The sequence below is a fragment of the Rattus norvegicus genome, chromosome 7, assembly GCF_036323735.1.
Source record: "Rattus norvegicus strain BN/NHsdMcwi chromosome 7, GRCr8, whole genome shotgun sequence".
Lineage (NCBI taxonomy): Eukaryota > Metazoa > Chordata > Mammalia > Rodentia > Muridae > Rattus > Rattus norvegicus.
In genome coordinates, this window is record NC_086025.1 from 64,868,018 (window position 1) to 64,893,187 (window position 25,170).

At 51.8% G+C, this 25,170-nt stretch overlaps 3 protein-coding genes across 19 annotated transcripts in view; 1 reads left to right on the forward strand and 2 right to left on the reverse strand.

The window, feature by feature from the left end:
* Positions 1-5,891: 5,891 nt before the first annotated feature.
* B4galnt1 (beta-1,4-N-acetyl-galactosaminyl transferase 1) lies at positions 5,892-13,495 on the forward strand. Of its 7 annotated transcripts, none has more exons than XM_006241497.5 (12): positions 5,944-6,162; positions 6,517-7,050; positions 7,198-7,416; positions 7,913-8,077; positions 8,194-8,300; positions 8,666-8,706; positions 8,849-9,029; positions 10,696-10,794; positions 10,918-11,108; positions 11,650-11,790; positions 11,978-12,218; positions 12,783-13,495. In XM_006241497.5, exons 2-12 carry the CDS (start codon positions 6,989-6,991, stop codon positions 12,998-13,000), a joined length of 1,665 nt encoding a protein of 554 aa, XP_006241559.1. In that variant the 5' UTR covers positions 5,944-6,162; positions 6,517-6,988; the 3' UTR covers positions 13,001-13,495. The 7 variants fall into 7 exon arrangements, 6 of the variants coding, with proteins under 6 accessions (XP_063120284.1, XP_038935786.2, XP_006241559.1 ...); XM_063264216.1 differs by having other exon boundaries at positions 6,517-6,719; XM_063264214.1 differs by having other exon boundaries at positions 5,938-6,162; positions 6,517-7,416.
* Positions 12,677-22,323, reverse strand: Slc26a10 (solute carrier family 26, member 10). Of its 6 annotated transcripts, none has more exons than NM_001134595.3 (18): positions 20,977-21,392; positions 20,380-20,490; positions 19,623-19,780; positions 19,236-19,400; positions 18,873-19,025; positions 18,052-18,134; positions 17,778-17,925; positions 17,571-17,684; positions 15,909-15,986; positions 15,713-15,808; positions 15,176-15,282; positions 14,996-15,065; positions 14,814-14,930; positions 14,709-14,712; positions 14,530-14,612; positions 14,386-14,440; positions 14,179-14,285; positions 12,677-13,735 (listed from the first exon to the last, which is right to left on the reverse strand). In NM_001134595.3, the coding sequence occupies exons 1-18, from the start codon at positions 21,341-21,343 to the stop codon at positions 13,697-13,699; spliced, it is 2,055 nt and encodes a 684-aa protein (NP_001128067.2). In that variant the 5' UTR covers positions 21,344-21,392; the 3' UTR covers positions 12,677-13,696. The 6 variants fall into 6 exon arrangements, with proteins under 6 accessions (NP_001128067.2, XP_063120122.1, XP_063120121.1 ...); XM_063264052.1 differs by adding an exon at positions 22,120-22,323 and having other exon boundaries at positions 13,471-13,735; positions 14,530-14,712; positions 20,977-21,208; XM_063264051.1 differs by having other exon boundaries at positions 13,471-13,735; positions 14,392-14,440; positions 14,530-14,712; positions 20,977-22,102.
* A 919-nt stretch (positions 22,324-23,242) lies between these two features.
* The window catches only part of Arhgef25 (Rho guanine nucleotide exchange factor 25), a 7,123-nt gene continuing 5,195 nt past the window's right edge, over positions 23,243-25,170 (reverse strand). For 5 of the 6 annotated variants that reach the window (XM_006241455.5, XM_006241458.5, XM_039079147.2 and 2 more), the window contains 5 exons: positions 25,007-25,084; positions 24,628-24,828; positions 24,319-24,499; positions 23,869-24,065; positions 23,247-23,698 (listed from right to left, as the gene is read on the reverse strand). In XM_006241455.5, the coding sequence (XP_006241517.1) occupies positions 23,591-23,698; positions 23,869-24,065; positions 24,319-24,499; positions 24,628-24,828; positions 25,007-25,084 (765 nt within the window). In that variant the 3' untranslated portion in view covers positions 23,247-23,590. Of the gene's footprint in view, positions 23,699-23,868; positions 24,066-24,318; positions 24,500-24,627; positions 24,829-25,006; positions 25,085-25,170 lie in introns of all 6 variants that reach the window. The other variant, NM_001400956.1, reaches the window with a different exon arrangement.

The following is a 25,170-nucleotide window of genomic DNA, read 5'->3' on the forward strand; positions in this document are numbered from 1 at the left end:
CCCAGGGCCTTGCGCTTGCTAGGCAAGCGCTCTACCACTGAGCTAAATCCCCAACCCCTTGTTACAGGATTCTTAAAACTATTTTCTCCCAGAAGATTCAAATGACTCCTTTGATATTTTCAGATTCATCCCAACTATAGGCTGAGCAGCCTGTAGTTTGGAAAGGCTGCTAAACTCCAAAAGCGTTGGTATTTGCCAGGGTCAGAATCTGCCTTGAACTGTCTCTGTCTCTCTGTCTGCCTCTCTTTGCTTCTCTCTGTGTCTTTGCCTGTCTCTCTCGCTCGCTCGCTCTCTCCCTCCCCTTATTTTGAAATTTATTTGGTGTGATTTGTTCGTTTGTTGTTTATTTGTGAAGACAGGGTCTCCCTATATAGCCTTGGTTGGCCTGGAACTCACTATGTAGACCAGGCTGACCTTGAACTCTCAGAGGTTTGCCTGCTTCTATTTCCCAAGTACTGGGATTCAAGGTGTGAGCTACCATGCCCGACCTATTTTTGTTTTTAGTTATGAGCATGTGTGTGACCATGGATAGACCACATATGCGCAGGTGTCCGCAGAGGCCAGGAGAGGGTGTAGGATTCCCTGGAACCAAAGTTGCAGGCGCTTGTGAGCCACTTAACGACATGGGTTCTGGGAACCTAAGTAGGGTTCACTAGAAGAGCAGCAAGTGTTCGCAACCCTCCAGTCAGTCATCCCTCCAGCCCCTCTTCTCTTTCTCCTGCAGCTTGAGGGCGACACCTCCCACAACCTCATTCAACAGATGCATGGTGGTGTCTGTGTGGTATGGAGCTGTGACTGGAGTGAGGGCAGTTACCCTTCACCCAGATCAGCTCTTCTCAATCATGGCCAGTGACTCCAGCCTTATGCATTTGATGCAAACACAACACCTGTGGATAGGTCCCCGTGGAAGTTCCTTATTCATCTTTAATCTGGAAATTTCTCAGTCTTCCTCTGAAAATAATGACTGGCATTTTAAAAAAAAATACAGGTTGTTTTGTATTCATACACATATATGTGTACACACCGATTTCCTCCTTGTTTGTTTACCTTCCTCCTTAGGATTGAGTTAAGTACCTCAGGTAGGAGTCTGCACTGTAATATGTCTTCGTCAGGGTAGCCTGTGTGGAGGTCCATCCTATACCTCCATTCCTCCTCCCGAGTAATGTCCCTCCTAAGGCACTGACTGTTATGCACTGGACATTTTTCCGTTTTGCAGCTAATGAAGGAGGAGAACTTCGGGAGCTGGGGATCCGGTGCTTGCCTGATGCTCTTGCCTGGGTTTGATCCTCAATGCTACAAAGACTAACATGTCACAAAAATGTGTAGATTCTCCTCTTACCAAGTTTCCCCTTTAATAAAAATTCATTTAAGGGAGGATGGGGAGGGGAACACCCATGTAGAAGGGGAGGGGGGAGGGGTTAGGGGGATGTTTGCCCGGAAACCGGGAAAGGGAATAACAATCGAAATGTAAATAAGAAATACTCAAGTTAATAAAGAAAAAAAAAGAAATGTAAGTAAAGAAATATATCTAATTAAAAATAAAAAAAGTGGTACGAAGCTAAAAAAAAAATTCATTTAACTGTCTCGCTGTAACTGGTTTCCATAGTGATCGTTATAGTCATTTTACAAAACTTATCAATGGGCGCCTGCCCTTTACCTAGGGCATGGCTCATGGGTTCTTAATGTCTGTTAATTATTTGTTCTGTTTATGGTGTGTATGTGTGTGAGCAAGCATGGGGGGGTGTCAGAGGACAACTTCTCAGATAGGAGAGAAAGTTCTGCCCTTGTGTCATTAAGTAACAGGGATCAAACAGGTTATCAATGTTGACAGCAAGTGACTTGAGCACATTACCTGCCCCACCTTAAGTCGAACTGGCTTCCAACTCATAATCCTGGCTACGTCTCCAGCATCAGACTTATGTGGCATGGCCACCACACCCAGCCAGGTTCCTAATTGTTTTTGTTTGTTTGTTTAGTTTAGGCTAACAGATTTGTGTTTTCCAAAAATTCACATTTCATTCTTATCATGAATTATTTTATGCTAAAATTATCTTAATATTCTACCAGTGCGAACCTCTTTAAGCTGCCTTCTTGGAACATTTTGTGTACCACTCACATGCCTGGTGCCCTCGGATGGCAGAGAGGTTGTTGGCGTCCCTAGAACCACAGTTACCTGCCACAGGGTTGCTGGGAACTGAACAGGGTCCTCTGGAAGAGCAGTCAGTGCTCTTACCCACTTAACTGTCTTCCTAGCCCCTCCTGCCAATTTTAAAAACAATGCTTTTAAAAGTTTCTAAAATTACATTTTGTGTGTGTGTATGTGCGAGTGTATGTGTGTGTATGTGTGTGCATGTGTGAGTGTGTGCGTGTATGTGTGTATGTTTGTGTGAGTCTGTGTGTGTATGTATGAGTGTGTATGTGTGTGTGTGCATGTGTGTGTATGTATGAGTGTGTGCATGTGTGTGTGTATGTGGGCATGTGTATGTTTGTGTGTGTGTGAATGTATGGGTGAGTGTGTGTGCGTGTGTGTATGTGGGTATGTGTATGTTTGTGTGTGTGTATGTGTGTGAGTGTGTGTATGTGTGTGAATGTGTATGTGTGTAACTCAATGGGTTCTGGGAACTAACCAACCCTGAGTCCTGTGCAAGAGCCTCCTCCCCAGCCCTTGTTTAGTTTTGTTTTTGTGTTTTTTTTTAACTAATTATTTTCTATAATTCTAGGTTCATCTTTAACTTTCCCTGTCTCAACCTTTGACTAAAACTGGAAATGAGTCCAAAGAGCTTGTTTGTCTTTATGAGAAAGATAATGCAGAGATTGGAAAGACGATTTAGTCCCCAGCACCCACATGGTGACTCGCAACTCTCTGTAATTCCAGTTCTAGAGGATCTGATGCCTTCTGGTCTCCACACACATAGAGAACAAACGCACAGGCAGGCAAAACACTACAGTAAAAGATACACAGATCTCTGCACTCATATGAAGCAAAATCAAACCTCTTAGGCTAATGAGATGGAGAAGGCATTTCCTGCCAAGCCTGACAACCTGCGGTCCATTCTGGGGACACAGAAGTAGTAGGGAGAGAGCAGAGGCTCTCAGCATGTCCTGTGAGTGCCACACTGGCGTTGTGGTATTCTCACAGCGTGCACACATCCGCACGAGCGTGCACACACACACACACACACACACACACACACACAATGTAGGTGCTCTTTTTAAAAGCCTGTTTTTGACAATTTACCATGTGTTGAAGAAAGTCTAAGACTTAAGTCGGCTTTTGTACTCTTGAGAATAGTCTGCACATACACTTATCTTAGTTCAAGCAATACTTCCTCTCTGTGGTTACCAAGTCTTCAACTCCAGAGACAATTTCTTGAGCCAGTTCGTCTGTAACAGAGCTATGTGTGTAAGCTCTTATCTTAGATAACATAAAAGCCCAGGAGAAAAGTTGCTCTGGGAACAATGAACAACAGAACTTCCGCTATCTTTCTTATTTTTCATTTGATGACAATCTTGTATTTTCAGTAATATAAAATTCCTCCTTTAAAAAAATTACTGATCGGGGTTGGGGATTTAGCTCAGTGGTAGAGCGCTTGCCTAGCAAGCGCAAGGCCCTGGGTTCGGTCCCCAGCTCTGAAAAAAAGAAAAGAGAAAAAAAATTACTGATCATTTTATGTGCATGAGTGATTTGCCCATATGTGTGTCTGTGCAGCTTGGTGCCTGAGGAAGTCAGAGGAGGGCACTGGGGACTGTAGTTATACTTATAACGGCCAAGTGGGTGCTGGGAATCAAATCCAGGTCCTGTGGGAGATCAGCCAGTGATTGTAACAGTGGAGTCGTCTTTTCAGCACCCTCAAGAGCATTATTGAAAAGCATGTGTTTACCCAGCTGTCTCTCTGTCCCTAACCTCTGACTCAGGTGACCCTCCTATACCTTACCTTCTTGAGTAGCTGGGAACACAGACGCCACTGCACAGGCTAAGAGCATCTTTATAGTGAGGTAGACAGATGTAGATTTTATTGTCTTTGATATCATTAGTCATCCTTCATGGCCGAGGGGCTCATCACTGAGAGATATATCCAACCTTTTTTTTTTTTTTTTAAATGTCGTTTTCGGTCAAGGTCACACTTGAGCTCCATGAAATTGAGTCACAAGGAAAAAGATCCAAAATTTGTGTTTTGATTAAACATATGGTTTTGTTTCAGACAACATTCATAGCTGTCTCGTGGTGCCTGTGCCTTGGAGGCAGTATGGTACTCTGGTTACATGGATAGATGCTGTCAAGTGTTTAATCTTAGTTTTGTCCTCTGGCTAAGCAACTCCTGCTTCCTCGTGGAGGATGACTAGGAGCTCTTCAGCTGCAGGAACATTGGCTGTCATCAGATAAGCTGGACGCTCAGCACTTGTGACTGGCACAGGGAAAGCGACAACTGCTTAGTTAGGTGTTAGAACTCCAACCATCCTTGTATGCACCGTGTAGGTGTGCGCACGTGTACTGTCTGTCTCTGTGTGCAGGGAGGGCAGTATGTACACATGCAGAGCAAGGTGCGGAACCCTCTGGATCTAGAGTTAGAGGCAGCTGTGAAAAGCACCACATGGGTGACCCCATGGGAACCAAACTCCGATTCTCTGTAGGAACAACTGGCGCTGTTGTTTGAACTCTCGGAAATGCTCCTGCCTCTTCCTTCCAAGCGCTTGCGTTAAAGGTATGCACCACTACTGCAGGGAGCCACACGTGCCCTTAACCACTGGGCCACTCTCCCCCAGCAAGTGCTCCATCATAGAACCACATCCTTGTGTCTTTTTAGTTTTGATTTTAAAGACAGGGTCTCGCTTTGTTGCCCAGGCTGGCTTCAGACTGTTCTACAGCCCAAGCTACCCTCGAGTTTCTGACCCCCTTCCTTCAGCCTCTCAAGGAGCTGGTATCACAGTCCTGTGACATCAGGCTCAGGGCACCTTTTATTATTTTAACCCTCATTTTTGCTACAGTAAGCACAGACCACTAAATCGGGGTGTGTATCTGTGACACCACCAGAACACAATGAAGCGTGTAACTTGATACTGCTAAATTATTCTCATGATGTAATGACTCACCCACAAGGCTATGTACTTTATACCTTGGTCAGACGGAAGCAAGCATATGTCCTGCCACACTTTCTGCCTGCAGACCTCTCACCTCTCATTGATCCAGTGCAGTTGGGTCAACCACCTTGATTAGGAAAGTGGAAGTGTGTGGCTTGCTATGTGATGTGGATCACAGTCTCCATCGACTGACTCAGGTAGTATCTGTCCTTGGGCAAAGAGTTTACAGGTTAGAGACCATTTTGTTTCACAGCTTTCTTGGACACAGTAATTAAAACATAACTATGACTATCAAGTGTTTTGTAAAAAGTTCTATTTCTATCTACATCAATATTCTACCCACAGAACACCCTGGAGCTGGAATTACCGTTGTGAGCTGCCATATGGGTGCTGGGAATTAAACCCAGGTCCTTCCGGAGATCAGCCAGTACTCTTAACCACTAAGCCACCTCTCCAGTAAGCATTTTATATAGGCAGGTTTACTAATATTTCCCTTCACCTCTTGCTTAGGGGATCTTTTCGGACTGAAAAGAAAAAAAAAGTTCTTAACTTATTTTAAAGTTTTTGTAATTCTACTTTTAGCATTTGATCTGACACTTTCGGTTTAAGGGTGGAATTTCCCTCTTTTTCCCAACACTCACGCACACACACACACACACACACACACACACACACACACACAACACACATGCACGCACGCGCACACACACACACAAAACCTATCTCCCCGCCCCCTGCCGCCCCATTTTTCGTGTTCTATCAGTTTTTCTATTAAATTTTGATCCTTCTGAGAACCACAGGACTTACAGGACTTTGATTCTGGTCAGGGTCAGGGGTCAAGCTACCTATGGCCTACATCACTGTCCATCTAACTAGTATCGACGGTTTCTCCTCAAGTCTGTACCAAGAAGCAGTTAGGGGAAGTAGGCCATTGAGTAACGGCTTGCCTAGGTTGATCGCTGGAATTCGGAGCCGAGGGATCAGAGGGAGGCGGCCGTCTTTGTTGCTCGTTAGGCAGTGTTTATCTCAAGGGCTGGCTGGTTTTCTTTACCTCATCTCCATCCAAGTGTTTCTCGAAACGAGGTTAGACCGCACACTGTACCCAATCGCCCTTCCTGGGGCTACACAGTGAACGAATGGGGAAATGGCAGGGACCGGGAATCGGCTTCTGAGACAGGGAGGTTTGGGGACGAAGGGATGTGAAGAGGACCATCCTGGGAGGCTCCTTGCTTGAGCAATCTTCTCCGCGCCCGCCAGAAGGCGCCGCGGCGCTCCCCATCCCCGCTCAGAGCCCGAGCCTTTGCGGCAGCCAGCCCGGGAGCGGCGCTGCGGTGTGAGAGCCGGGCGGAGGCCTGAGCGCGACGCGGTGCCAGGGCTCCCCAGCTTTGTCGCTGGGGCTGGGGCGCGGCGGATTTACGATTCAGTTCACCCCGGCAGGAAACATTCAGAACCACCCCCGCGCTGCGGTCTACAAAGCCCCGGAGTTCGCAGGCGGGAGGAGTCGGATCCCCGACACTGTCGGGCTCCCGCCCAGCTCCCGCATCAGGCCGTCGCCGGCCTCATGAGGAACCCCCGGCTCGGGCGGAGAACCGGGCAGTGCCCGGACCGCGATCCTGCCGCGGTCTTAGAACGTTAGACAGGTCAGTGCGCTGGCGCGCCCGGCGGCCGAGGTGTGGGCAGAAGCGGCGTCCGCCGGGCCCCGCGCATCGTGCCCGTGGCGCACCGAGGCCACCTGAGGGTCACCGAGGCCGGGCACCCGCGGGCGCCGTGCCTTTGCTGACCCGCCAGGTGCAGTACAGCCGCCCCTCCGCAGCACCCTGGCCCGGCTGCTGCCCGTGGGGTGGGGGTGGGGTCCCCGAGGGCCGCGCACCCCTAGATGCTGCATGTCACCACGCCAAACCTTGGGTGAATGCGGAAGCCCAGAGGCGAGAGAGAGAGAGGCGGAAGAAAGGAGGCCGGGAGACCTTTGGGGTAGGCATGAGGGAAGGGGTGCGCGCCGTGTGGAGCGGAGATGGATGGCCTTGGGTACCTGAGCGAGTCTCGGAGGCGGAGGGGTCCACAGCCTGGGCCCTCATCTTCCCTCAGCGCCTGGTCACCTCTCACCCTCCCCCACCTCAGGATGCGGCTGGACCGCCGGGCCCTCTATGCGCTAGTTCTGCTGCTTGCCTGCGCCTCGCTGGGTCTCCTGTACGCCAGCACCCGAGACGCGCCAGGTCTCCCGAACCCTCTGGCATTGTGGTCACCCCCACAAGGTCCCCCGAGGCTCGATCTGCTAGACCTTGCCACTGAGCCTCGCTACGCACACATCCCAGTCAGGATCAAGGAGCAAGTGGTGGGGTGAGTGCGGACCGCGGCGTGGCGGCGACAGCGCAGAGCATGCTGGAGGCGGTGGCCGGGAGCTTTTGTTTCCTCCAGTGCTGGACTCGGACGCTGCTTTCTGCTGACTGGTTGGGCACAGTCATCGGGGAGGTGGAAAGGGCTACCGAGGCTTGAACTGAGGTGATGGGTGGGGGGAGGCAGGGGCGCGGCAAATCTATCCTCCTTAACTTTGTCGCTGCCACTGGGGTGTGGGAGGATGTACAGGCACAAGAGCACCGGGAGACTGCCTGCTGTCTTGATTTAGATTTGAGATTCCAGAAGGGCTCCTGGATGGCGGCTACGTAGACACCCCAGTAATTGGCCCTACTCCGCACCTCTGTAAAGCTCAGATTTAAGAGATAAGCCGCCTTATCCGTGGGCAGAGTTAAGGGATCAAAGTGTGAGGTGCTGTGCGTTTTGTGAGACAAACGGAGCGTAGGTACCTGCACTCTGAAGCCGCTTCTCCTCCCTTTAGGCTGCTGGCTCAGAACAATTGCAGTTGTGAGTCCAGCGGAGGACGCTTTGCCTTGCCGTTCCTGAGGCAGGTCCGGGCGATTGACTTCACTAAAGCCTTTGACGCCGAGGAGCTGAGGGCTGTTTCTATCTCCAGAGAGCAGGAATACCAGGCCTTCCTTGCAAGGTACCAGTGGGACAGGAGGATCCAGCTCTTCCCAGGGAGGCCAGTGGTATCATAGTGCCCCCTTCCGAAGAAAGAGCTCCTCTCCTACTGATTCCTTTGTCACCTCTGCACTACAGGAGCCGGTCCCTGGCTGACCAGCTGCTGATAGCCCCTGCCAACTCCCCCTTACAGTATCCCCTGCAGGGTGTGGAGGTTCAGCCCCTCAGGAGCATCCTGGTGCCAGGTAAAGAAGGAAGGTCTCAGGGGACGAGCCAGGCCGTGAGGGTGGCAGAGCTACAGGCTGGCAGGTGGAGATCTCTGACAAAGCGGGTTTAGGCGGCAGGAGGTGGAGCCAGAGGGATTCTAAGGTAGTCGGGATTGCAGTCGGAGAGATATCCCTTCTTTGATAGCCAGCTAGGCAGGACAAGCTATGGAAGCCATGGGAAGGAGTTAAAAAGCAGACACTTGAGTTCGGTGCACAGCCCCGCTGAGGCCTCCACGGGGAAGTCGGCCATAAAGCTCTATATGGCACGTGGTGGAACGGGGAAAGAAAATGAGGAAGAGTTCAGGACTGTCTGTGTAATTCTGGCTCCCCGTTCTTCCTCTCAGGGCTAAGTCTGCAGGAAGCTTCTGTTCAGGAAATATATCAGGTGAGAGGAAACAGTAAAGAGACCAGGTGGGCAGGGAGAATGAAGAACGCTTGGAGGGTTACCGATCCACCCGAGGGATGAAAGGCTCAAAACAAGAGTCTGATCAGGCGGTCTAACCCTGCTGTCTCTCGCCCTCTACTAGGTGAACCTGATTGCTTCCCTTGGCACCTGGGATGTGGCAGGGGAAGTAACAGGGGTGACTCTCACTGGAGAGGGGCAGTCGGACCTCACCCTTGCCAGCCCAATTCTGGATAAACTCAACCGACAGCTGCAACTGGTGACTTACAGCAGCCGGAGCTACCAAGCCAACACAGCAGACACAGGTGGGAGGCCCGCAGAGGGGCAGGGACAGACAAAAAGAACAGAAATAACCAGGAGAGCAAATGACAGCCTGTGGGAGGATCTCGGGCAATGGCCAGAGCAGCCTAGACACACAATGAATGTTGCAAGTGGGCCAGCAGGGCCAGGAGTCAGAGGAGCCTTTGTTTATCTGGGGCCAAAACAGGCCAGGGAGAAACCAGAGCTGGAGAGCCCGTTCCCACTTCTGTCCATCATCACAGCTCCAGGAAGTGACCTGTTCTGGCTGCTTCTAGCCCAACCAAGCCAAGCTCCCTTTCTCTTCCTCTTTTTCTCCAAAACTCGCCTTACTGAGCCTTACCTCCGGGCCTTTGAATCTGACATTTCCTGGGATGTTCTTGCTCAAGATTTTTTTCATGGCTGGCTCCTTGATGTTTGCATCTGGACTCAGATGTTTCTTGTTCACTTTAGACAAGGTTCCTTGCCACCGTTCTTATTTAATACCAGTACTGTAGCACTAGTTTTTTCTCATTTACTCAGCCTAAAACCAGAATAATTAGGTCCTCATCGCTTTGTAGAATATGGACAATTTACTTTTCTGTGTCTAAGCTTGGCTTCCTGTAGGAATTTATTAAATGAGATTGCCATGAGGATTAAATAGCTTCATCTATTTAGAACACGTTCTCAATTTTTTGTTTTGTTTTTGGAGACCATCTCATTTAATTAGCTCTGGCCGGCCTCAAACTCACTATTCCTGCTCCTCCCCTTTCTACCTCGCAAGTCCCAGGATTACAGATGTATGCCACCACAACCAAGTTACAGAAAAACTTAAGTCTGTGCAGCACAGAGCAAAGCATAGTGACCCATGCCTGTAATCTTTGTACTTGGAAACCTAGAGCAGGAGGGGAGAAAGTTCAAGGGTAGCCTAGGCTATATAGCAAGAATATATATACACGTGTGTGTGTGTGTGTGTGTGTGTGTGTGTGTGTGTATTAGGCATGTAGTAAATGCTCAGTAAAGATTAACCTTTTAAAAAAGTTCAATTTTTCTCTACATGTGATGATGCTCATCTATATAATCCCAGCACTCAGAAAACTGAGGCAGGTAGGAGTATTGCCTTAGTGTTAGAGCAAGCCTGGGCTATATGCATTAAGTACTAAACCAGCTAGGGCTACAGAGCAAGATCCAGACTCCAGAAACCAAAGGGGCCGGGGTGGGGATTTCTTTGTCTTTGCTCCACCTGCTAAGCTGTTGGGTCTCTGGACAGGAGCTGTAGTTCAATGGGTAGCATGCTTGCCTGGTATGCACAAGACCACGGGGTTGGTCCCCAGCACTGCACAGATGCTGTGACCCCTAGCTGATGTCTCCTTAGGAGACATCTGTAGATAATAACACCTGGCAGAGGTGGGAGGTTCAAGAAGTTTAGGGTCATCCTCCAGAACACCGATAGCTGGGAGTATAGCTGGGTGGTCCCAGCTGGGTGGTAGAGTGCTTGCCAAGCATGTGGTAGGCTCTAAGTTCAATTCCCCACACCACAAAACAACAGTAAGTTCCACAGAAGTCAGAACTGTGTGTTCTTGCCCACCAAGGTCTGGAAAGGCAAAACATAGATTAGGAATTTAAATTTTGGCCCGCTGAAAGGAGAATGCTTTTCTAGCCTTAAGGGTCCAATTCCACGTCCTTTCTTCCCAGTCCGGTTCTCCACCAAGGGACATGAAGTGGCCTTCACCATCCTCATAAGACATCCTCCCAACCCCCGGCTGTACCCACCATCATCCCTACCCCAAGGAGGTGAGGTTGAGACTCCTGGGATTAGGGAAATAAAGAGGGATTGGCCCTAGGGGTGAGGGTGGGGCTGCTTTCCCACTCTATTTTTTTCCTCCCCTTACACTGACCCCTGTATCTTCCTTTCAGCCCAGTACAACATCAGTGCTCTGGTTACCGTTGCCACCAAGACCTTTCTTCGTTATGATCGGCTACGGGCACTCATTGCCAGCATCAGACGCTTTTACCCTACGGTCACCATAGTAATCGCTGACGACAGCGACAAACCGGAGCGAATTAGCGACCCCCATGTGGAGCACTATTTCATGCCCTTCGGCAAGGTGTGCTGCCCCGCAAAGCAGAGCCGGGGCGCCAGAGGACTCTGGGAAGGGGGCGTGCCTCAGTCTTGCAGCTTCCAGGGTACTGGTTAAAGACCATCTGCTTCAAACAAATGTGTGCCTATCACAAGGGTTCCTGGATCAGGAATCCTGCCTATCTTATTCGGTCCGCATTCTTGAAATGGTGCTTAATATCTATAGCAATACAATGGATGGACGGAAGGATGGATGGATGGATGGATGGGTGGATGGGTGGATGGGTGGATGGGTGGATGGGTGGATGAGTGGATGAGTGGATGGATGGGTGGGCGGGAGGACGGGCGGACGGAGGAAGCAATGAAGTACAGGACTCTTCCCCAAAGGGCTCAAAATGTCTAGGAAGAGGGGTGGGAACCTCCGGGGTTTTTAAAACCTAGTTTCCGGTCATCGGAAAGCTCTCAAAAGTCTAGAGTGGGACACAGGCCATCTTGAGTCAGGGAGAGGGAAAAAGATGGCAGGGTTTCCCTGTTTCTACAGACTCCCCAACCATATACAACTCTCCTAGGGTTGGTTTGCAGGTCGGAACCTGGCGGTGTCCCAAGTAACCACCAAATACGTGCTGTGGGTGGACGACGACTTTGTCTTCACGGCGCGCACGCGGCTGGAGAAGCTTGTGGATGTCCTGGAGAGGACGCCCCTGGACTTGGTAAGGGAGAAGGGCCGGATGTGGGGTGGGAGATGGGAGAGCGGAACGTTCTTGGGTGAAGCGAGTCTGGGGGGTAGTGTGGGTCCTGTGTGGTGAGGTAGGATAAGGGTGGGACAGTGGTGCAGGGAGGAAGTACCCTACTCTCCGGGTCCTGGTCTTAGCTAGAGCATTCTCTCGCTCCCCGCAGGTTGGGGGCGCGGTGCGGGAGATCTCGGGCTACGCTACCACCTACCGACAGCTGCTAAGTGTGGAGCCGGGCGCCCCAGGCTTTGGGAACTGCCTCCGGCAAAAGCAGGGCTTCCACCACGAGCTCGCTGGCTTTCCAAACTGCGTGGTCACCGACGGCGTAGTCAACTTCTTCCTGGCGCGCACAGATAAAGTGCGCCAGGTGGGCTTTGACCCACGCCTCAACCGGGTGGCTCATCTGGGTGAGTGGCGCCCCCTCCTGGCAGGGCGTAGGAATGGGAAGGACCAGGCGCAGCGGGGCGCAACGGAGCGCAACGCTGCCACCTGAACCCTCCCACCACCCTCTGCACAGGCACCAGAGTAGTTTAAAGAGGTTGACCAAGGTCTGCACCTGAAACCTCCATTTTCTTCTGCCCAACTTACACCTCCCACAGCACAGGTGCTGGTCAGACTTGACCTTCCCCGCCACTTCCCCAGGCTTAGACCCTACTCAGAGGGGGTGTACTGGTATTTATTGTAGTGAACGCCACACAAGAGTAAATCAGATGGAGGGGTTGGGGATTTAGCTCAGTGGTAGAGCGCTTGCCTAGGAAGCGCAAGGCCCTGGGTTCGGTCCCCAGCTCCGAAAAAAAAGAACCAAAAAAAAAAAAAAAAAGAGTAAATCAGATCAAAAGAAGCTAAAGTGTCCTTGGCAACATAGTTTTTGCATAGCTGCCCTCCGAGCTCTGTATTTCAGTCCAGTATAGGAATTGGCCTTTTCTCCCCTCAGGAACTTTAACAGTGTGCTCTCCCCACCCTCACCCCAGAATTCTTCCTGGATGGTCTTGGTTCCCTTCGAGTTGGCTCCTGCTCTGATGTTGTTGTGGATCATGCGTCAAAGGTGAAGCTGCCTTGGACATCAAAGGATCCAGGGGCTGAACTTTATGCCCGTTACCGTTACCCGGGATCACTGGACCAAAGTCAGGTGGCCAAACATCGACTGCTCTTCTTCAAACACCGGCTACAGTGCATGACCGCCGAGTAACGTCTGATTTGGGCCTTCACACTGTCAGGCTGGGCCTGCCTCCTCCCTGCCAGGAATTTCCAGCAACCACCCCCCCCCAATCCCTGAGCACCCCACTGATGAACACCCTGGCTTCCCGACCCTCTCCACCAATCTGATTCCTAACAGGGGCTTGTCCTGGTGACACCCTTCCTTTCTGTGAGTGACCAGAGGCCAGATGGAGCCATATCCTCCCCCACAGCCAGTGCCAAGTCCTCCCCAACCCCACTCCTATGGGGCAGGAAATGGGGAGGTTCACTTTCCAAGTGCCAAAGAGCCCAGACGGACTCTAAGACCCTCAAGTGGAAACACTCTCACCTCCTGAGGTGGGCAGGGAAACTCCCAATTTGCAACCCCAGGGACATGCACCCCACCCCAGCTCTGGATCCAGCACCATGTGTCCCGGCTCCAACATACCCCTACAGAAAGCACTGTGACTGTAGTTCTGTGGGGCTGGTGAACACACGGTGGAAGCCATTTTTACTTGTGTCTCTGGTACTTTGGGTATGGCGGGGCTTGGGGGGATTGGAGAGCCCCACATGCAGATTCCTGGACCCACTTCATGGGCCTTGGATGTTCTCAGCTTCATGTTATTGGTTGCAACTACCGGGGAGCTCAAGGATCCTGGCCTTCCTCACACACATACTGTTGGGGCCTCTCACACTCTTAAGTAACTGGTCAGACCCACACTGTACAAATCTTCGGGCCAGTAGGTTTCTGGAGAACAAAAGTGGACAGTTCAGGAATATTAGGTACCACATTCTCTGAGACTCACCCATGCTCTGGGAGCATATCACCCCTTTGGAAACCTTAGTTCAGTTCTCCACCCTTGGTAAAGGGTGTCCCACTCTTGAACTTGGCTAGGATGTGTGTTTGTTTGATGAATTGGTTGGTTTGGTTTTTGATGTAGGGTCTCTCTATGTTGCTCTGATTGTCCTAGACCAGGCTGACTTCAGACTCAAAGAAATCCTCCTGCCTCTGCCTCCCATGTGCTGGGGGGATTAAGGATGTTCCCACCCCTGCCCTCCAATCTACTAGGTAGCTTCACACTTCCCTACTTCTCAGTCCCTTCTCTGAATCCCTCTTCCCGGGGTCCTCATCTTTTTAGTACCCTAGCACAGCACTTCCTGGCTCCCACTCTTGGTGCTCCTCCCCCTTACCAGCCTCTCCAGCGCATGCGCAGCTGCATCCTGGACGCTCACAAAGAGTTGTTCTGGAGTCATGCTATCCAGGAGTCCCGCCCGGGTCAAGGTCTTGAGCACCAAGTCTGTGTGGGAAAAGTGTCAGGCGCTGGGGCCTCCAAATCCGCCCTACAAGTGTCCAGTCAGTCCCTCACCTCCCACCCCTCTGTTCTTCACTCCACAAACCATTACACTGAGCCAAGAGAAGGCAGATCCCATCGTCCTGGCACCGCCTGGTAAGCTGCAGGAATCAAACAGAGGGGTTTAACCCAAATGGAGGGTATGAGAGGGATGACTAGGAGCTTTTCCTTAGCTTAACCACTCCCTCACCTGGACCACTTCCCTGGCCCCTGCAGCATCTGCAAAAGTGACACCACTGAAGTCTAGGATCACCACTCTGATAGGCTCAGCACCTATGGTGGGAGGAAGCAGAAGTGCCAGCCAACTCCGTGGTTCACGACCAAATCAACTTCTCTGTCAACCCACCTCACCTTTGTCAGGTACACTACCTGGCTGTAAATAGAGAAAGACAATAAGATCACACAGGTGCCATTCTCAGAACCTACCAGCCTCCCAGTCCCAGAGGGTCCATGCTCCTCAACCAAAATCCTCACCTTGGTTCTTTCTCCAAGCCCCAGATGCCACTCCAAGACGCGGTGGAACTGTCCACGAGTTGCAAAGTAGAGGGGCGCTGGATAGCTCAGGATACACAGGCCTGGAACCTGGAGGAGCTAAGGAGTAAGACTGTCAGAAACAGAGTGATCACTCCTGGCTTCTTAGGCTACAGCCCACCCACCTTATGGCTCTCTCTGATTGGCCTGTAGAGCTCTGTCCCCTCAGCCAATCCAAGCGCCAGGCACTTCACCCTAGGGAAGAAGCTGGAGTCAGCGTCCCAGGCTCGCCCCAGGCTGACTGTAGTCACCCAAGGTATCTATCACCCTTCCCTCAATTCAATGGAGCCCATCTCCATGCTCACCTCTGAGTCCGGCAGACCACTGTCACCATAGAGACAACCACACCCACAGCCAGGCCCAGGTCCACGTTCAGAGTCACGACAGCCACCCATGTGACCATCCACACGGCCTGAGGGGCATGAATATGGGTGGATTCCACAGAAGGAACACAGGTTCAAGGACAAATATAAGCAAGGATGACCCAGGAGAAAGGAAGTGTGGTGGACAGAAGAGCTCACTTAAGCATACACACCAAATATAACATCAAACCCTGGGTGAGTTAGGAGTCTGGACTAGGGGTATAGTTCAGTGGTAGGGAACTCTCCTAATATTTATGAGGTTCTGAGTTCAGTCTTCAGAACCACCCCCAAAAGATGTCCAAACAAACACTCAGGCATAATGGACTCACATCCCACCCTTCCTTTTCCCCCATGCATGTATGAGGTCTGTATGTTGGAGGTTGCACGGATTAAAGAACTAAGGATGGTCAGCTTTAGTACACGGCAGAACCGGGGGGGGGTGCTTGGGGGGCGGCAACCTGGTGTAGTGCCATTTCTCACAAAGTCCACGCGGCTGACGTGCCACAGCTGTGGAAGTTCTTGCATCTGGAAGAACATCTGGCGCATGCTGGAGATGTTGATGCAAGCGAGAACAGCCTTAGGAAGGAGAAGACAGGTCTCTGTCAGGACAAAGGTTCTGGAACCCATCCAGTTCCACTCAAGCACACAGCGATCAAGTGCCCCTTCTCCTTCCTACCTTGGGCAAATAGTAGAAGAAGGGCCCGAGCCATAGCAGCACTGACAGAACCACTGTGCAGGAGAAGAGGCCTGACAGCTGCAGGGAAGGAAAGATATAGACAAGAGAGACCCCCACCTGCATGGGAGCTGCTCTCCCTGGCCAGCCAGCCTGGCTCATCTTCTTCAAAACTCTCCCTCTTCCCCAGAAGTCTCCCTCCTGCCAGAGTTCCTCCCACACAGACATAGGCCCTTCTCACCTTGTTTTTTTTTTTTTAATTTATTTACTTATTTTTATAAGAGTACACTATAGCCATCCACAGACACACCAGAAGAGGGCGTTGGATCTCATTACAGATGGTTGTGAGCCACCACGTGGTTGCTGGGAATTGAACTCAGGACCCCTGGAAGAGCAGCCAGTGCTCTTAACCGCTGAGCCATCTCTCCAGCCCCCTCACCCTGTTCTTGATGTTCTGCCAGTCACGCTTAGCTCCTCCCCCCCACCAGCTAAATGCCTATCACTTGTGAATCCCTCCCAGATGTGCAATTCAGCCTCCCTGTTCTTGTAGCCCACCTCCATCTGCAAAGGTCCTTTGGTACTGATGCTTTGAGAAACAGGCTGGCCATCTACTTAGGATACCAAAAAAAATAGGGGAAACAAAACGTGTATGAAGGTGGGAGTGGTGTGGAATAGCTCTTTCTTTTCGTTTTGTCGTTTTGTTTGGTTAGTTCTTTTGTTTTTTTTTTTTTTTTTGAGAGTGTTTTTTTTTTAAGATCCTTATGGGAAATACTAGAATTTTTTTTGTCGCCTACATTTATAGGTGTGTAGGTGTGTGTGGCACACTGTTGTATGTTTGAATGTGTATAGAAGCACAAGTGTCTTGCAGAATCTGACACCAGGACTCCTTCTCTATCACCATTCACCTTATTCATTGAGGCAGGTCTCTCAGTTGAACCCAGAGCTTGCTGATACAGGCTAGCCTAGCCAGTCCCCTTGCTCTGGGGAACCCCACACCCTCTCTGCCTTTAAGACTGGTCACCATGCCCCTGGAGCTAGAGGACTGAACTCCTGTGCCCATGCCTGTGCTGTAACCACTGAGCCATCTCCATGGCCCAGCAGTTCCGTTTTGACAGTCTCTGCGTGGCCCAGCCTGCCTTGAGCCCCAGATACTTCTCTGTTCAGTCAGCCTGCCTACTTCCAGAACTCTGAGTATGTAATACAACATCCAGCTGTTTTTATTTATTTTTTTTTTCTGGAGCTGGGGACCGAACCCAGGGCCTTGTGCTTGCTAGGCAAGCGCTCTACCACTAAATCCCCAACCCCGCTGTTTTTATTTTTTTATTTTTTATTTTTTATTTTTTTTTGGTTCTTTTTTTCGGAGCTGGGGACCGAACCCAGGGCCTTGCGCTTCCTAGGTAAGCGCTCTACCACTGAGCTAAATCCCCAGCCCCTGTTTTTATTTTTAATCACATCTGAGACATTGCAGCTTTTGTCAGTGCCTACCGCCAACAAAGGTCCTCAAGGAGCTCCGTTATTGTCTAACTCTCCTCTTCATAATCCCTTCTCCCATTCCTATCCTCTGATACATAGATGCTACTGGGATCTCCACCTGTTCCCCCTCCCTCTGCTGCCACCCCTGCTGAACATCCCATTCTTTCTCCTCACCCACGGATACCTTCTTACCTGTGTATTCCCACCAGCATCCACTAATAAGCTGGTTGTAGCCAGTGTGGCCGAGTTGGGAAAGCAAGAGAAGAGAGAGGAAATGAGGTTGGAGACACCGTGGGCCAGGAGCTCCTAGAAGGATGAAGATGGGGAAGACATAGGCACAGGGGAGTAAGGCTAGGGAGTTAATTCTGAGAAGGGATGACAGTCACAATCAAGTCACACCTGGTTGGGGTCAATAGTGTAGCTGTACTTGTCTGCATAGATGGAGGCCAGAGAGGTGGACACAGCAAAAGTAACCAATGAGATGGGCAGTGAGTCAGCCAGTATCCTGGGCAGATCATCCAGGGTGGGGAGGAGAGGCTGGGGAAATCTATGGAGGGAGAGAGCCATGATAAGGACAGGTCATTGGGGTGCTTCAAGAAACTGAGCAGAGGAAACAGGAAGGGGCAGGGCAAGGGAGGACCATCTTGGGAGAGGTGGGAGGTCTTTCTCTTACCCTCCAGGCAATAGTCCCACTACCTGGACATTGTATCTGCTGTCCAGGGAGGAGGTGAAGCACAGCACGGTTGCCAGAAGCACCTGAAGACAATAACCCATTAGGGTCTAGAAAGAGCTGAGGCCTTTGGCAGAGGCTACAAGGAGGTCTCAAGAGTGTAGCAGCTGGGGCTGGAGAGATGGCTCAGTGGTTAAGAGCACTGACTGCTCTTCCAGAGGTCCTGAGTTCAAATCCCAGCAACCACATGGTGGCTCACAACTATCTGTAATGAGGTCTGATGCCCTCTTCTGGTGTGTCTGAAGACAGCTACGGTGTACTCATATATAATAAATAAATCTTTAAAAAAAAAAAAAAAGAGTGTAGAGGCCACAGAGTGTTTGCCTGGAGAGATAGACAAAGGACCTAAGAGGGGATCCTACGGGATTGATGGATACTTGAGCCACATGAGCCATTTAAGCGGAGAGGTGGGACTATCTATGCCTGACCATTTTTGAGTTGCCTGTGGAAAGCTGTGACATTCATTTACACAGGAGGAATTATCTAGGTGAACAATGGAAGGAATTACAGTGAGAGCCCCTGCGGAGAGAAAACGTGCAGTGAGAAGGAAGGAGATGAGCAAAGAGGCCTTGTGCTCGACTCAGGAAGTGGGACTGTGCAGGTGGTGGCTTCGGATGGGTCAATTGCTCTGGTGCTTGGAAAAGTCACTGGTACCTCTCGCTTGTGACTTCTGTGAAATCCACAAGGGGGCGGTAGCCTCCAGATCCCACCGGATAGTGAGGATCCGGACACAGTTGGGGTGAGGGATCTAGGGCCGCCCTCACCATGACAACTTCTCCTGGGATCGGAGTGGGTAGCCTGTCCCGGAATCGCACGTTTAGTTCCTTGACCGGCACTAGCAACGCCAGGCTGAGCGCCGAGATGGTCAGTTCTGCAGGACTGCTCTGGTTCAGTGCGCTGAGGACCGCAGCCAGCGTCTGCGGGCAAGGACAGTGAGCAAAGGCTGGGTACCACAGTTTACTGACCCCGAGACCAGTGGCAGTCAAGGCTTCTACGTCCCCAGCGCCCTCAGGCAGCGCCATAGTTCCTTACATTCCTTCCCTTTTACCTATCCTATATCCCCACCCTCCGTCTCTATCGAGTTGCCCTTTTCCGTGACTTCTAGAAACCTCTTTTCCAACCCCCACCTTGAAGAGAGAAAAGCAGCCGATCTGGCGTGGGAGAGACAATCCCAAGAGGCTTGGCAGCTGGGACACCAGCACGTGCAGCGCGGCCCCGCTAGTCAGCGCCTTGACCACAGGCTCGGATAAAAAGGTGGACAGGACACCAAGCTGCAGCACGAACATCCCCAGCTGTAGAGAAGGCGGCGGGAGGTGGGGTGGGACTGTGAAATCTCCAACAGACCGGCAAACACAGTGCATCAGCTTCCCCACGGCACATCTGCCACTCGGGACCGGAACCCTAGTTCAGGAGTGTTCTTCCCCTCCCCTCCATCCTCTGGCCCAATTGTTCTGGTTCTTTTCGGTGGATCCATCCCCTAGGGTCCTCACCGGGTCGGATCCACGCTCGCTTACCATCAGTGCCCCACTCCCGAAGGCCACAGCGGCTGCCGCCCCAATTCTCTGAGCTTCCAATTTCTCCCTTTCGATTCCACTGAGGTTCCCCGCGAGGGGTTCAGGCACCACCCTCTCGACAACAGAGCCGGTCATTAGACTGAGTACTGCGAACGTTCCTGCAGTCAATAGACCAAATGCAGAGATTAGTAGTCCTGCAGCAGCCGGGACTCCCATAGTTCTGGAGCTGCCTACTTGAAGACCTTGGGGTCACGAGCTGGTGCAGCAGCCAGGAACCGGTGCGGAAAAGAGTGCACCCATGGAACCAGTGGGCAAGGAGAAAAAGAGTGTGCCCACTGGCAAAAAGTGCCCCCGCCACGTGCTCTCACTGGACCATGGGCCGACTGTGCATCTCTTTCCCTTTAAGATCGAGGTCCTTTCAGGTTGCTCCTTTTAACCAAATGTCACAGGTGACAAGGAGATCCTTGTAAACTGTCATCTCTACCCACTCCAGCAAGCTGGGGGCCAGAGGGGAATACAGCCCCCAAAGCTTCTAAGTAGCAGCCTTGCTAAGTAAGGTGTATTTGGTCCACGCTTTTAATCCCAGCATGCAGGTAGCAGAGACAAGCAGATCTCGGAGTTTGAGACCACCTGGTCGGTGGAGAGCTTCAGACCAGCTAAGACTACACAGTGAGACCCTGTCCCAAGGCGGGAAAACACCCCAGGTCTCATGCCTCTTTTCATCCTAAAGAGAAGTCATGGGCATCTGGCCACTCACCAGTGGACAAGTGTCTCCCAGTGCCCAGCAAACTGTAGATGAGGACCGGAAAGAAAGAAGTGTAGAGTCCGAACACGGGGGGCACCGAGGTCAGGAGGGCAAAAGCCATGCCTGGGGAGAAATAGAAGGAAATGGGTGGGGAGGGGGGTGGCGGTGGGGCGGTTCACAACCTCCAGACACTGTCTTTCCCTCACTCTTGGGCTGGCACCAAATACTACAAATCATGACACCTGAGGGAACTGAGAGGTTAATGGGCCTCAGTGGGAGGTCGTGAGGCTGACAACGTCACAGATCCTTGCCCAAGTCCTGGGTGGCAGGTTTTGCGCCTCTCTCCAATTCTCTGAGGCGGAACAGAGTCCAGCATGTCTCACAGGATTGCACAGATGAGGAGGGATGGGGGTGGAGAATTATGATGGAGTCCCACAGTCCTCCCAAACTGAACCTCAATTTCCCCCTCTCTGATCCTCACCCCTGCAGGGACACAATTCCATCATCTCACCGGTGGCTGGACTCTCAGCTCCCCAGCACCCCTACCCCTCCACCCTCGAAGCGCCCCATAATTTGGAATTCCAACAAGATGGAGTTGGGGACTCTTACCCTGGGGCACGTGCACAACGCCCACTGTTATGCCAGCCACAGCATCTCCGAGCAGCCAGGCTCGCCAGCGGTATTGGGGCAGCCAACGCAGCGGGGGCAGCCGTGCCAGCAGCACGCGCCACGCCCCCGGCCCAGAACAGGCGCTGGCTCTCCTCCTCCGCAGCCTGCACAGCCAGGGTAAGCAGGGCTCGGCTGGTAGCTCCGGCTCCTGCTCTGCGCCCCCGAAGAGCTCCTGGAACCGAGCGTGGGTGAGAGGTTCCCTGAACCTTGAGCTCAGGGGAGCCTTAAGGTCGGAAGCCTCTTCCAGATCTGAGCATGTCCCAGAGGCAAGTGGCCCACTCATTTTGTCCTTGGCCCCCTGCAGCATCTCCTGGTCTTAAATACCCTCTCTGCCTCATCAGCCCTGAGCCCGCCTCCATAAAGCAGGGTCCAATCCGGACCTGCAGGGAGTACTCTCTAGAGTACCTCCTTGAGTCAGGCTTGGGTGGAAAAAGTCCCCGTGTTAGGCGTTTCCTCGCACATTCTTAGATCTGACTGCCTGAGAGCCTGCTGTGAGGATGTTGAGGAACTTGGGAAGATAAGAAGAGATCCACAGTCACTTCCAGTGACCCTCACCTCTTCATGGGGGGTTGGGTTGGGGAGGTGTTTTCCTCATTTGTGCTTTGAGTGAAGACAGAGCTGGTTCCTTTGGGTCACAGGTCTTTCCCTGAGCCTCTGCATCCCCCCACCACTGGAGCACAAAATTCACAGCCAGTTGGGGTTCCCCACTCAAATCCCACTCCTCATGTGGCAAACTTGCCCCCAAGAAAACTATAAGAGGCTTTATTGTTCTACAAGCTAGTACGTGGTGAGCCGTGGTGTCAGGGATAGAGAACCACTCTACCCACTAATAGGGCTGACTGGGCCTGCTTTAGGGGAAATATTGAACTAACAAATAATTTTTTATTTTATTTGTTAGGAGCCCAAAAGTTCTGTAACTGTTCCTTACATCCAGTTTTATTCTCAAAGTAGGCATTCAAGAGGACATGCCGAGTTCTCCTGAAACTGCTGCCCATTGCTGCCTGCCTTGGCTACCCACTGTGGCTAACCACTGCCACTGGTGGGTCTGGCTGCTCCAGGGGCACAAAGGGGCTATCCACCCACCTCATGTTCCCCTGTGGTCCCTGAAGAGACACAAAGGTTCTGAGCTCCAGGATTCTGCTGTTTGCCCTCATCCATTCAAAGATAAGTTGGAATACCCCCATCACTCTCTGGTCCCTCCAGTCCTTGACCCCAAAGCCCAGGGTGGGGTCCAGAGAGGGTGGGCCTCTCCTCTTCAATTCCTCCCATTGTTCCCCAGAAATCTTATCTGGGCTTCACGTCCTGTCCCCCCCCTTAAAGATCCCTCCCCTCATTGTCAGCCATGGAGACCTGGGGCCCATAGGGAGGTTCCCACATCTCCCCACCCCTCCCCTACCCCAGTAGTCTATTGTCTGCTGAGGAAACCCCAGTGCATGTGACTGAGCCCAGGGGACTGACAGACTCAGTGGACACACAGATACATAGGGACCTGCACCTGGGTCTCTGCACGCTTGACTCTCTCTGTTCCAGACCCTGTGCCAGAAGCTGGGAGGGGGGAGACACCTTCTGCTCTCCACCTTAGCTCTGCATTGAAAGAGTCCATTCCTACTCAGCGTGCACAAACTTTACCCCTTCCCCTCAAGATGGAAAGGAAAACTCCAGAGCTGCTCCATCCTCTTGTTCTTCAGTAGAACATGGACGCCTCAGAGGAAAGGTACCCAGGGTATTTTGTGTTTTAGATCTAGATGTTGGGGTGGGTAGTAGGGAGTCACACTACAGTGAGTCTTCTGGTGGAGTTTGAACCAAAGGATAAATCTAGAACCCAGAAGGCCTGAATAAAGGGGAGAATACATTAAGATAACTCTAGCATTTTCCCTAAGCCCAAGGGCTGGACTGAGAGATGCTGCAATTGACTACAGGTAAGGAACAAAGATAGAGGTCTCTTTTTATCTTCCAACCTTCTCTTGTCTTACTGTTTTTGAGAGAGGGTCTCCCTCTGTAGACCAGGCTGGCCTCGAACTCAGAGATCACCTGCCTCTGCTTCCTGAGTGCTGGGATTAAGGGTGTACACCACCACATCCCGCTTCTGCCCCCGTCTTATCACCAGGGCCCTCCTCACATGACTGTAGCCAGCAAACCTCTTCTATGCTACCTTACCAACCCATTCTCACGGCAGCCTCACCATCTCCCTCCTGGGACAGCAACCTCGGTGATATAGCAAAAGTTTTATTCACAGGAAAACTCGAAAACAAAATCACAACCCAAACCAATAATTTCTATCTGGTCCCTGCCCTCGCCCTCCCTCCAAGCCCCTACATATCCTCCACTTGAGGGGGTCATGGTGCATGCAGGGAGTGGAGCTGACGGATCCTGTGTTCCTTGGGGAGAAAGGAGTCCTTTCAGGTCTAGTTAACTGCCCTCCACACTGATCTCTCTCCCAGGCTCTCCCATCCTCCAAACACCGGGAAGAATGGATTCAGGCACGTTGCCAGGATTCCCCCCAAATTCGTTGAGAGGTCATGCCTGAGCCAACAGCATTCCAAGGCTTTCAGGGTTACAGCTCATCTTCATCCAGCTTGGCGAGCCTGGCCTGACCCGGGGGACTGTTCACAGTGGGAAGGGCTGGGGGGTCATAAGGAGTCAGGGGGGTCTCACTGAGAGCCTGAAGAAAGAGTCAAGTCAGAGGATCAGCCACGGCTACCAGTCTTCTCTCAGTCCTCTCCAGATAAAGACCCACCCCAGAGTGAAAGAGGATTAAAATTAGGAAAGTCACAAAAAGGAGATGGAGGGAGGGCAAGAAACACCCTCCCCTTTCTGCCCTATTCCTCATACCTGTGTATCCAGGGGCAAAGGCGCTCTGGGCACCTCCCCTCTGGGCAGAAGGAGCAGGGAGGGGAGAGAGCCATTGATGGGTGTGTGCATGCTGACCTGGGCCATTCTTCCAGGGCTCCCTACCCCTGGCCCTCCTGATCGCCCCAGACTGTTGGTCTGGCTCTCCCGTCTCTGGTACTCGATAGGGGACTGCAATGCTGGGACAAGGGAAGGAATAGAGATGTATTACAGGAGAGAATGATCACTTCCCCTGCCTTCCCTTCTTCCTAGTTCCTGCTCTCCTAATTTGGCTAATGTAAGGTGCTTGGAACTTTTGAGGATTCTGGGTGGATGGAGAATGGAGAGAAGCCAGGCTTAAAGAAGCAAAGGCTGGAGACTGGGTGGCTGGGGAAGGAGTTCGGGGGTCAAAAAGCTTTGGGAGCCTCTGTAGAGGGAGGGTGGGAGCTTCACCGTTGAGAAAGTCACGCTGGCTTTCCAGGATCTGGGCCACTTGCTTGATCCAGGCTTGACTGACAGCAGGGTCTGAAGCCTGAAGAACATAGCGCTGGATCCCACCTTCTGGCCCCCTAGAGGTCAGCGCAAAACGGCAAGCGTTGCCTTGGAGATTCCCCTCCAGCCCTAGGCAGCTCACCTGGATTGGCAAATAGAGACAACCCTCAGATTCTGCAAGCCGCAAGAGCAAGAGCCCACTCTATCGGGTCTGCTTCCTCCATATGCCCCGCCCCATCAGGTCTGCTCCCTCCATATGCCCCGCCCCACCTTGATGCTGTTCTTGTAAACATAGCCAGGCTGTGTGCCACCTCGACCTCCTCCTCCCAGGGCCTCACTGAAGATGACAATTTGCTCAAACAGGAAGACACGCCTCTCCCGACCCCGGGAAGAAAGGAGACCCCCAGCTTCAGGCTCTGTAACCAAGAACGTGTCCTGGCCCAAGAGCTTCCCCTGAGCAGTCAGTTTTCCCTGGAACGGAAGGAAGGACACCATGGCCTCTGAGAAGGTGCAACAAGAGTTTGAAGAGCATCAGAGATCCCCTCCCCCACACCAACAGGCCCAAGGAAGTGATTACTCGTAAGGATCCAGAGTACTAAGATTTGAGAACAGCGACAGTTCACTGCTGTGTCCCGCCCCCTCCCCATACCTCAAATCCCCGAAGTCTCCCCAGGGACATCATATCATTGCAGCGCTTGGGTACGAAGCACATGACCTCCACAGCTTGCTGGGACACAGGTGAAGAGGGGCATTGTTGGACAAACGGATTCATGACTGGCGAAGAAGCTCCTTTTGAGAGAGCCTCTCCACCCA